This window comes from Octopus sinensis, linkage group LG24 (assembly GCF_006345805.1).
Source record: "Octopus sinensis linkage group LG24, ASM634580v1, whole genome shotgun sequence".
NCBI classification, from domain to species: Eukaryota; Metazoa; Mollusca; class Cephalopoda; order Octopoda; family Octopodidae; genus Octopus; species Octopus sinensis.
Window position 1 is genome coordinate 4,532,915 of NC_043020.1, and position 12,994 is coordinate 4,545,908.

The following is a 12,994-nucleotide window of genomic DNA, read 5'->3' on the forward strand; positions in this document are numbered from 1 at the left end:
CAACCCTTTTAAGGGCTCCTATAACTTGTGGGAGGAAGTCTTCTTCAAACTAGAGACATGGCCCAAAACTTGTAGTAGGCTGAACTCTGCTAAAGGCACCGAAGGACTAGATTGTTGGACTGCAGATTGTCTTGGAACAATCTCATTGAAAAAATCTACAATTATCATCTACCAATTTTCAACCCAATGATGTAAAAGACACTTGTCCATGATGCTACGGCAGTTTTCGGTTTTATTCCACCTTAAGATTTCTCTTAGGTTATATTATTTTATTTGGCTTTTCTCTGAGTAAGGGAGAATATAATGATTCAACGTCACTTATACTAAAGTGTTATCATTATACCTAAAACCCTAACTACAGTTATAACGTCATAGAGATATATACGCATGAAATGCTATATTCATGACATGTATGTATAATATTTTCTTCGTGTCCTTTTAAACCACTATAAGAAACATAAATTAAAGATTACAGAAATGCATATTTATTTATGCTCAGTTGAAAAACAAACGTGAAGAGAAACATTTTCTTTTAATTAGTTTTTATTATATAAATATAACATTTTATATTATTTACAGTAGGAAAGAACTTTGTCGTGAAGAAGATCGACTATAAATTCATTAACTAATTTCTTCTTTTCTAACTAATAATTTAACCTACAAATCAAAATAGATTTGTGATTAACTCTAGACATGGCATGAAAATTACCGATGTCTCAAAAGAGTGTGTCATGGAGTTAAGTGACATCCAAACAACACTAAAGTTTTTTCCCCAAATCCAGGGTTTTTATAACTGCTCAACTTGACTAAAAAGAATCGAAATTCAGGACAAATATTCTTTACGAAACTTTTAGAATCTTTATATGAGCAGTTATATTATTTAATGGGAAAAAACGAAAATGATAATTCTTCGGCAAAGACATGTCATATTGCGAATTCGCGCCACATTTCAAAATGGCTAAAATGGTTATTGCTACAATGCCATGGGATTGAAGCCAAGGCCAAGCAAAATGTGTAAAGCTGCTGTGTAAAAGAAAGAGTGTAACTGTTGAAGTTGCATGAATATGTTGGTAGTCCATCAGTGTCTGTGTTCTCACCAATGAGAGCACATGTGACTCTGCATTCTAGAGCTGGAAACACATGCGCACCGACAAGTGTCACAACAATAATCTGTTGTCTGGATTGAGCCAGATGCTGTCCTGTGATGTTTGTGTTTTGCAGCAGCAACATGGTGGTGGTGGTCCTCTTTGCAGACAGTTGCTGCTGCATCTGAGGTGAGAGATGTCTATGTTGATCTGTCTGTGGCTGAAGCTTCAAGTTCGTATGAACTAATGCTGCTCCATTTGCGGTTGCTTTCTAGGATGTCCTTGTACCTCAGTTTAAGCCATCCCTGTTTGTGTGACCCCTGCTTGCCAATATAACAGCTGTCAGCCATTCTGATGATATGGCCAGTCCAGCATAGCTGAACCTTCAGCAGCATTGACCCAATGCTTTTTCAATCAGCTCTGTCAAGCACTTTTTGGTTTGTCACTCTGTTCTGCCAGTAAATGTCCATGATACTGTGCACTACCCTTGTATGAAACTGCTTGATGTGCAGGCAGTATAGGGTCTATGTTTCACACCCATAGAGTAGTGTAGAGATGACTACAGCCTTGTAGACTGAGCTTTGTTGTCAGTCTGATGTCTTTTTGCTGGAGGTCTTTCACTTTCAATCTTCCAAGTGATTGGCTGGCCCTGCAGATTCCATATGAGATTTCGCCGTCCAATGATCCATCAGCTAAGATTGTGCTGCCAAGGTACTTGAAGCTCTCCACACACTTAAGCAGAGCCCCACCAGTAGTGGTGTATGGCTGTAGGTGAATTGTATTTGAGGCTGCTTGAACTAAGACCTCCATTTTCTCAAGGCTAATAGTCAGTTCAAAGAGCCTTGAAGCTTGTACAAATGGTTGACAATGGTCTGCTGGTGATTTTCCTTGTGTACTATGAGGGCACTGTCATCTGCAAATAGGGCTTCAGTGATGAGCTTTCCCACCATCTTGGTTTGACCAGAGAGTTGGCAGAGGTCAAAAACAGAGCTATTTGAACAATATTTGACGTATATGTCCAAATCTAGGTCTTCCACTATGTAAACCTACATAAAGAAAAAGTTGAATAAGATGGGGCAAGTACATAGCCCTTTTTCACGCCATTGGGAATGTTGAAGGAGTTCAACATTGCAGAGAATTTGACTGTTAAACATCTGTAAGAGTTTTAAGTAGAACTGCTAAAGCCAAACCCCATAGTTGTTCTGGTACATAATGCTTTGTTGAGTATCTGGGTAGAAGGGACATATATATATATCTATAATTAATTCCAAAGCAATGCTAGGTTTTAAATATATATTTTGAAAGACCCACATTTTTTATTTTTATTTATTTTTTTTTTATTAGTAGAGTTAGGCAAACTCATGTGGTTAAGGAATTCACTTTGTAATCATATGGTCTTGGGTTCACTTCCACTGTGCAGAACCTTGAGCAAAACATCTACTGTAGCTTCTAATTGAACAATATCTTTGTAGTATCTCTGTGTTTCTCACTGATAGTGGGGCTATGAGAATTGAAGGAGGAGATGTAAGCTGCCATATCGAATAAAATTGGTTTTTAATTTTGTAGTAAAGAAAAAAGTTTATGGATTCAGAGTATATTTTGTCTTTTCATTTATACAGGGTAGTGTGAGAGCCAAATGTTTTTGTTTTTGTGAAAATGGGTTAATGACATAATAAACATTGCTTGAGAAAAGCCCTCCAACCTAAATCAGTATGGAAAAGTGAGTGTAAGACAATGATCTCAAGTCTGTTGATTGTTTCAAAACATAATTTCTCTATTTGCATTGCAGGTTACCAAATTGCCTATTCACAGTTGGCTTTTGCTGGTAGAAAGGAACATGACCCTATTGGGAACTTAGTTCCAGACTTAAAGATTAACTTAGCCAAATGTCTTGGAAAGTTGTCTGAACAGAACCCTGGGAGAGTAAGTATGACACATTGTTCAATTGATTTACTTTTCTAAATATTTCAGCCTACAGCACTACTGTAGGCTTTAGTGATATTGCTACTTGTTTGAACAGGTTTTACCTGGCCTGAGTTAGCTGTTACACTCTCTAGCTGTAAAAATGCATCCAAATCACATAAACCCTTGTTAAAGAGTTAAAACTTAGATAAGATTCTCGACTCCGCTAGATCTGTTTACATTCAACATCATTTGTATTATAAATGGTGAAGCTTAGACACAAATGACACTTGCTTTGCAAGTCATACACCATCCATTTCTGACCTGATTGATATCACATGCCAAACCAAAACTGATAAAATCCATGGTCACTGACCTTAAAAGTATCTTCGAATTTGCCAATTTTGTTTCTTTCGACCACAAGAAAACATAATCACACTATACCTTCCTTTAATCATGAGCAGCACTGAGCTGGAATCCTCAAAATCAGTCCAGTTGTTGGGTTTCATCATCACTGAAGATTTCTCCTGGAGAAGCACATCTTTAACATAGCTGGAGTCATGTTCCAATTTCTGCCACATGTCTTTAGGGCTAGAAAATATGTCAGTTCCCCTCCACTCACAACAGTTATCAACACTGTACAAAACTCAAGTGAGTATAGCTCCCACATCTGTGATGCTGTTGGTGTTGATGCACACTTTGACAGCCTAGACAACATTTTCAATTTCCAGCCCTCATTGTTTTGTTTTTCTTTTCCTAAAGTTTTAATCGGATGGCTTGGCATATGTGAAGCAGTTTTGCAATTTTAGCATGTATTCAAGATATTTCGTGGGATTTAGTGTGCGTGACATCCTATTAAAATGTGCACCTTTTGTTTTAGAAAGTACTTCTTACACAATATTTGGTATGTAGGAGTTGTGGATAGTCTTTTCAGTGTATCTGGTGGTGTTGGTCAACTCCTGACCATCACCAGCAAATGTTACTTTCAGGTTCAAAATGTTCATGCAGGCCACATTTTTTTTTTTTTTCAATTTAAATTTTTTTTTTATAGGGAAATATTGGTCACATAAAAGCCAGGGATGTGAAGTTATTTTTTTAGAGTTGGTAAAAATGTACTAATTCTGACTAAAAGTAAATTGTAATATAATTGATTAAAATTACTAATTTTACAAATCTCTAATTGATTATTTTCTGTGCTGAAAATAACCAAATTAAATCTAAGGTCTTCAATGGAGAGAGATTTGGCAGAAGTAATTCGGTTTCTAAAAACAAAATATCTTTAGATTCAACCTTGTTCTACTTCATTCATTTTAGTTTTATATTCAAACAATGTTTTAACCTCAAATTTGAAGCATTATTTAATTGAGAGTTTATTTTGTTTTGAATGATTTAACTTGTGCAAGTTTTAACTTTGATAATTTTTTCCAACTTGTAAACAATGGTGTTTTGGAGTTTCTTTTTTAGTATTTTTTTTACTTAAACCCTTTTATTTTTTTCTTTTGATAAGAACAGCCCCTCCCCTCCCTTTTTAAAAAATGTTTTGTAAGTTTTGTCTTCTGCTTAACTGTTTGTAACTTCTTTAATAAATAATATTAACCCTTAAATTCCTGTAGTGTTTATCATCATCACCATCAATTAATGTCTATTTTCCATGCTGGCTGGATCCAGATAAACGACAGGGCTGCATTGTGCTCCAGTTACTGGATACCCTTCCTAATGCCAACCACTTTACATTGCTCTCTCTCTCTCTTTCTCATTGTAAATCTTCCAATCCTTTTAGAAACTAGAGATACTAGCTTTTGGCTAGTATAAAAATTTATAAAAATGTGATTATTACATGAATTTGGAAGAAATTTGTTAATCATACTATAATGGTTATTATGTCCGTCCGTCTGTCTGTCTGAACCTTCTTCACGGTGAAACGGCTGGACCAATGGTTACAATGTTTTTTGAAATTACCAAGAAGGTAATTAGGTAGATTTTTAACGAAAATAATTTGAAAAAGTATGATTATTTTGTATCTATTGAGGGTAATTGTTCAGTTTACGGCGTACAAAAAGTAAATCAGAATTACAGGCATAAAAAAAATAAATAAAAATTGAAGGGAGATAACTTCTAATAAAAGAAGCAAAGGAATGTAAATGAACTTACTTTTCCACTGAATTACACAATATAAGAAAGTTTTAGTTTAGGATAGCTTTATCAATGAATGATTGTGATGGCTTTGGCTCAACCACGCTATTATGACCTGGAAACGGAAATCAGGAATTGGTAGGGCTAACAGGAAAGCAGCTGCTATAAAACAAGAGGGAATCTAACATTGAATACAGACAAGCCCAACAGAATAAGGATACAGGAACTCATAGAATTCACTGTGATACAGAAGTCAGAGTGTCGGAACAGAACAGGGATATGATGCTAGCTTGCCAAATAACACAGAGAAATCCTCAAGTGAGAGCTTCAGAACAAAGCTGGGACACTTTAGCTCACCAAGTAACACGCAAAAATGCTGAAGCGAGTGCTTCAGAACAGATAATAAACATTCTAGCTCACTGAAAATCAAGACAATTGCAGTTTTCTATAAAACTGGTATTCTCATTCAAAGTAAACAAGGCACAGGTCCAGCTTTAGATTGCATAAGTGTATTTCTACCCACTCTGATATTTACACACGGCCAGTTACACGTCGCTATGAGTAGAGCAATGAACTCAAGTAATTTGAAAATTAGTGTCGACCATACACAAAATATTGTCTACAAAGAAGTTTTGTAACCATATTGATATTAAAATTCATTTACACATTTTTCAATACATACTGCTGTTATGACTTCCCTCCCTCAATTTCTGCTTCCATCATAGATGGGTAGATTTGCTAGTAAGATGTAATGATTCTTGGTGTACATTGTGCATGTGGTTTTTACTTGTTATCATGTCACTGTCAGCTAATCATGTAGGTTTAATACAGTTGATGAGATGTAGGTGCTTTCACATTTACATCAATTCCTGGCCATTCATTTGCTGTCTACGAGCTGAATTTCTGTTTCAGTGGTCACTAGTTTGCAAGCTGCCAACTATCATCAGAAAAAGGTATTCTGCTCTAATCAAAATGATTTGCCCTGTTTTCTTCAGAAAAAGTTTTGGCTTAGCTCAAAGTTTTGTGGGATCCCTCATTACAAATGAAAAGCATTGCTATAATGATGAGCTACATGATGACTCCACTCCAGTCCAGATCACTGGTGTCTACAGATGATTCTGAAATATTATATGGATTATTTTCTTCAAGTTGAAGTTCTCTTTAATTAAGATATAAGTAAATAAATCTTTATAAATAATGGTTTCAAATTTTGGTATAAGGCTAGCAATTTTAGGGGAGGTGTTAAGTTGATTACATCAAACCCAGTGCTCAACTGTACTTATTTCATCAAGCCAAAAGGATGAAAGGCAAAGTCAACCCTGGTGGAATTTGATCTCAGAATGTGCAGACAAACAAAATGTTGCTAAGCGTTTTGCTCTGCTTGCCACTTTTCATTGTGAATAACATCACTGAATTCTAACTCACTGCTTCAGGTATTACCTGCCATGATGCTTGTAAATTGAAAGAAAGAAAAACGATTTCACTTAATCGCAAAAAATACATTGTAAAGAGGCTAAACTTTGTTTATGCAGAGTGCATAGTTCCTGTGTATTGGGCTCCAAACAACACGTTTTGAACTGCATTTACATACAGTTCATGACTAATCAATAATTGCAGTTATTTTCATTACTTTCATCATCATCATTTAGTGTCTGTTGTCCATGCTGGCATGGGTTGGACATGTTAAAACCCCAACAATAATTCAACTGTAGCCATTCAACTCAAATTTGTTACTGAAAAGTAGCCTGATGGTTCATATTAGCTGTGTATGTTATTTATTGTCAGTCATACTAACTTGAAAGTTCTGTTAAAAACCTGACTAATGGTTGTTCACTAGAATTACTCTATGTACCATAGTCATACAGTTTTTAGTAATGCTTTTCATTTAGACTTTAATTGTTTGAAGCCTAAACCAATACTTTTTGAAAATATTTACTGCCGTGGACATAATCAATTAGCTACTTTTTTACCTTTTCTGATTACAGTCAACTAATTATACTTGATTATCATATTAAATTTTTTTTTTAACATGATATTTATACTTTAATTTTTTAATTTTTTTCTGCAGTTGACTCCACTAATCAAATCTGGTTTACAGCCTGAAGCCACACAATATCTCCAGATGTACCTGCAATCTGCTGGCGTTAATCTTATGTAATATGTGTGTCTGCCTGTGCACATGTATGTATGCCCTGTGTGTAATGTTATATTAAGACATTCTATCTCTTTTTCAGTACATACACTAACATACATACATTCACTCACACTATTCACCAACGTCTGACTTTCATGCTGATATCTTAAGGCTATTACTGCAGCATGAAAAACCACAGCTTGATGGCCCAATGGTCACATCATGATCACACTGCTCACATTGTGATTACATGTTGACTATACAGTTATATTGTGGCCACGCTGTAACATGGCGACCACACACAGTGACATTGTGTTCATTGTGTGGCCATCTAATGGTCTTACTGTGATTAACTGCATAGTGACCAAGCAGTAAAGTCTATTATTTATGTTGCTTGTTACATAAATTGTCCGAAATAATAAAATTCAATAAAGAATAATAAATTTGATATTTTAAACAGTTAAGCTTTTTGTTGATTTTTATTATTTTTTCCTTAGCTCTGTCTCTATTTCTTATTTCTACTATTTTGCTGATTGAACAGGTTTTGGGTATTTTTGGTGTTTAGTCCCAGGTTAACCATGGTTCAGTAGACCTATTACATTAAAAATATTCCATCTGTGATCATTCTCATAATTTTTTTTGTTTCTATTTTTAAAATTTTATATGCATATTGTCTTTAGGACAATATATGAGCCATGGTATGTCTAGGACTACATTAACCAATGTGTCAGTCATAGCATATCAAGGATTACATTATCAAGATTATCAGAGTTGTCCTGAAAGTAATGCAAATGCGGAAGTGATTTTCATTTTTGTCTCCTTCAACTCAGGTGTCAGCTGCTGAGGTACTTCTTTTACACAGGTTTTCTAATAACTTAAGTTTTCTAAGATCTTCAGTAATGCATTGCAACTACAGTCTGATCATGCAGCAACTCACCAATTGTGACACATTTGTCTGCAGAAATCCTTTTGTCTACTCATGATTCATGTCAGTGGTCAAAGCTGATGATCACTCACAGCAATGAAGAGGAAGAATTAATCTACCAAAGTATGCAATCTAAGACTGTATTATCTAATGTGTCCTGCTGTTGTAATTCAGGTCTAGATTACAGTGTGTCAGTCACAGTATCTCTCACATTATTTTATCCAATGTATCAGCCATAATATATCTAGGATTGCACTTTCCTACCATTTTTTTCTTCAGATGATAGAGTACAATTTGGTGGGAATATATAGAGGTTGTCAGGGTGTGTGATAGGGTACTTAAGCTCTGGCTAGTCCTACAGAACAGCACAGCTACAATTATCTCTGCCTACACCCCACATGCGGGGCTACCAAATGGTCAGAAGGACCACTTTTATGATACCCTTCTGCAGGCTACCTCAAAGATGAGTGGAAATGACTTCGCCTTTGTGGCTGGAAACTTTAATGGGCATGTTGGGCGGGAATCTGGTATCTTCACTGGGCTACACGATGGCCATGGTATTGGCACCTGAAACGATGAGGGGACTAGGCTACTGGAAATCTGTGATGCATGTAACCTTTTAATCTGCAACACTAACTTCAGGAAGCCAAACAGCCATCTGATAACCTGTCAGTCAGGGGACTCTGCTAGCCAGATTGATTTCATCCTCACCAGACAGCTGGACGCAGGGTTGCTCTTAAATACAAAGACCCTCCCAGGTGAAGAATGTACCCCCCAGCATAGGTTAGTCATTAGTGACTTTAGGCTCGAGGCCAGAAGGATACCTAGAAGCAGACCAATCCAGAAAAGAAGGATTTGGAAGCTAAAGAACTCTTCACACGGTCAGAGATTTAGGACTACAGACGTCGGACATAGAAGGTAGTTGGAAATTCCTACGGGACAGCTTGCTGAATGCCACAGACCAAGTCTGTGGATGGGGTAAAGTCCCTTCCAGACCCAGAGTTACATGGTGGTGGAATAGAACAGTAGACAAAGCCGTTAGGGCAAAGAAACAGGCCTGGAAAGCCTTGAAGGATGGTGGTAGCAGGGAACGGTACCAGGTAGCCAGAAGGGAGGCTGGGTGGCAGGTATACATAACCAAGAGTGAAGCAGAAAAGAAGAGGTTTGCCAATGTCCAGAGACGTGAGGACCAAAGAACTGAGGTATTTCGGATTGCAAGACAGTTTGTGAGAGAAAATTGTGATGTCACAGGAGAGAAATGGATGATGGTGCACTTGCTTTTAGTGATTCTGAAAAGAAAGAGTCTTGGAGACGCCATTATGAAAGACTGCTGAATGTGAGGAGAGCCTTCCAAATGTTGACCCAGTAGAGGGACCAGCTATCCAAATAGACAGCTCCCTAGTAGTTAAAGCAATTAAGGATATGAAGCCAGGAAAAGCCCGTGACCCATCAGGAATCACTGCTGAGATGCTTAAAGCATCTGGTGGTGTGAGCTATGGCTTCGTCACCTGCATTGTAAACCAGGTAGTACATACTGAATGACTGGTGTAGCAGCACCATAGTTAACTGCTACAAGGGTAAAGGTGATGCTCTAGATAGGAATAACGACAGGAGTATTAAACTGCTGGATCAGGTGATGAAGGTCACAGAGAGGGTCATAGTCCATCTCATTAGGGAGAGAGTCTGCTTAGATGAGATGCAGCTTGGTTTTGTTCTGGGTAGAAGCACCACTGATGCCATATTCCTTGTTCGACAACTGCAGGAGAAATACCTAGCTAAAGATAAACCCCTCTACTTAGCTTTTGTGGACTTGGAGAAAGCCTTTGACAGGGTCCCCGATCCCTTATCTGGTGGGCAGTGTGGAAACTGGAGATTGACGAATGGTTGATAAGGGCTGTACAGGCCCTATACAGAGATGCCGTTAGTTGGCAACGAATATAGTGAAGAATTCCTGGTAGAAGTAGGGGTCCACCAAGGTTCAGCCCTTAGTCCCCTTCTATTCATCATAGTCCTCTAGGCAATAACAGAGGAATTCAAGACGGGTTGCCCCTGGAAGCTCCTCTATGCTGATGACCTGGCCCTCATAGCAGAATCACTACCGGAACTAGAAAAGAAATTTCAGGTGTGGAAGCTAGGTTTAGAATCAAAGGGCCTTAGAGTAAATGTAGCAATGACCAAAGTTATAGTCAGCAGAAAGGCGAACTCATCACACACCCCGTCGGGCAGGTGGCCCTGCTCGATCTGTAGAAAAGGTGTAGGTAGAAACTCCATAAGATGTACCCAGTGTAAGCTATGGACGCATAAGAGGTGCAGCAACATCAAAGGAAAATTAACTGATAAGATAGCTTTCATGTGCGGCAGATGCACGGGCAATAGACACCACAGATACTCAGAAAACATTCCATCACACTCCAGGGAGAGAAACTAGAATTAGTTGATAGTTTCCGCTACCTAGGAGACCAAGTTAGTAGTGGAGGTGGATGCTCAGAGAGTGTCACCACTAGAATACGAATAGCCTGGGCAAAGTTTAGAAAGCTCCTACCCCTACTGGCGACAAAGGGCCTCTCGCTCAGAGTGAAAGGTAGATTGTACGATGCATGTGTGCGAACTGCCATGCTTCACGGCAGTGAAACATGGACTGTGACTGCAGAAGACATGCGTAGACTTGAAAGAAATTAAACTAGCATGATCCACTGGATGTGTAATATCAGTATGCACACACAACAGAGTGTAAGCGCCCTGAGAGAAATGCTGGACATAAGAAGCATCAGATATGGCGTGCAAGAGAGACGTTTGCGCTGGTATGGTCATGTACTGCGGATGGATGAGGAGAGATGTGTGAAGAAGTGCCACTCCCAAACAGTTGAAGGTATCAGGGGAAGAGGTAGACCCAGGAAGACATGGGATGAGGTGGTCAAGCATGACCGAACGTTGGGCCTCACAGAGGCAATGACGAAAGACCGATATCTCTGGAGATATGCTGTGACTGCAAAGACCCGTCTGCTTCCGTTACCAGTTTCGCATAGCCCCAACCCATCAAAAGTACCTTGGATTGCAGAACGACCTGCTGTGCTTACCTTGGATCGTAGGGTGACCTGCTGTGCTTGAGGAGACCTATTGAGTCAAGTACATCAATATCAAAATAAATATTAAATGGAAATTGTAGTTACGATACCTGTGCCGGCAGCGCGTAAAAAGCACCATCCGAACGTGGCCGATGCCAGCGCCGCGTTGACTGGCTTCTGTACCAGTTAGGGTTAGGGTTAGGCACGTAAAAAGCACCAACCGATCGTGGCCTCTGCCAGCCGCCCCTGGCACCTGTGCCGGTGGCACATAAAAAGCACCCACTACACTCACGGAGTGGTTGGCGTTAGGAAGGGCAGCTAGCTGTAGAAACACTGCCAGATCAGACTGGAGCCTGGTGCAGCCTCCTGGCTTCCCAGACCCCGGTCGAACCATCCAACCCGTGCTAGCACGGAAAACGGTGATGATGACTGTCAGGGGAGAAGGTGGTGCCCTTGACACTTAACAGGGAATCTAGCGAGAGAGAGAGAAGGAAGAAGAGTGTTTAGTAACCAGGTCTGAGTAATTGTAACAGGGTGGTCTTTTCTGGTAAAAGGAGTAAGTGTACAACTAGACTATTGACAGGGTGTGAACCTAGATTACAAATCCTGCAAGGTAGATCCTCCAATTACTGGAAGATGAGACGAAGTTGACCATGACAGAATCTGAAATGTCTGTGTGAAGTCCATTGCTTGACCTGCAACCCTGGTCACTAGTTGTGTTCTGTCTATGTGTTTTACACGCACACACATTTCTTTATTGCCCAAAAGGATTAAGTTGATTACATCGACGCCAGTGCGAAACTGGTACTTATTTCATCGACCCCGAAAGGATGAAAGGCAAAGTCGACCTCGGCGGAATTGGAACTGAGAACTTAGCGGTAGACGAAGTACCGCTAAGCATTTTGCCCGGCATGCTAACGCTTCTGCCAGCACCATCATCATTCAACATCCGTTTTCCATGCTGGCATAGGTTGGACGGTTTGACCTGAACTGGTGAGAGTAGTGCCACACCAGGTTCCATTGTCTCTTCTGGTATGGTTTCTACAGCTGGATGCCCTTTGTGACATCAACCACTCCACAGAGTTTACTGGTTGCTGTTTATGTGGCACTAGCGCTGGTGTTTGTTTTGCAGGGGTGATTATATATATATATATATATATATATATATATATATATATATTTCTTTTACTACCCACAAGGGGCTAAACACAGACGGGACAAATAAGGACAGACAAACGGATTAAGTCGATTACATCGACCCCAGTGAACTGGTACTTAATTTATCGACCCCGAAAGGATGAAAGGCAAAGTCGACCTCGGCGGAATTTGAACTCAGAACGTAGCGGCAGACAAAATACCGCTAAGCATTTCGCCCGGCATGCTAACGTTTCTGCCAGCTCGCCGCTGCATTGTGTGATTAAAATTTGCATGATTTATGACCAATATTTAGAATTCCATGTGTATCAAAAGAGGAAACTCTGAAAAGAACTCATGTATGATAGTTCAAGTTTCCTTTCGCTTGTCTCCATAGACAGAAACACAAAAGAACGCATATAACAAAATCGAAACTGGAGAGTTGGTCTATCGTGGTCTTCCAGGCAATAACAGAAGAATTCGAGACAGGATGCCCCTAGTAGCTCCTTTATGCTGATGACCTTGCTCTAATAAGCAAGAGATAAAGTTTCATGTGTTGAAGCAAGGTCTAGAATCGAAGGGCCTTAGAGTCAGTCTAACAAAAACCAAACTCCTA

General features: G+C 39.2%; 1 protein-coding gene across 1 annotated transcript in view; it reads left to right on the forward strand.

Annotated features, from left to right (window-relative positions):
• Positions 1 to 7,714, forward strand: part of LOC115223868 (exportin-2) — a 103,104-nt gene extending 95,390 nt beyond the window's left edge. The window contains exons 26-27 of the mRNA XM_029794567.2: positions 2,875 to 3,008; positions 7,189 to 7,714. Of these exons, the coding sequence (XP_029650427.1) occupies positions 2,875 to 3,008; positions 7,189 to 7,278 (224 nt within the window). The 3' untranslated portion in view covers positions 7,279 to 7,714. The remainder of the gene's footprint in view (positions 1 to 2,874; positions 3,009 to 7,188) is intronic.
• The last annotated feature ends 5,280 nt before the right edge of the window (positions 7,715 to 12,994 follow it).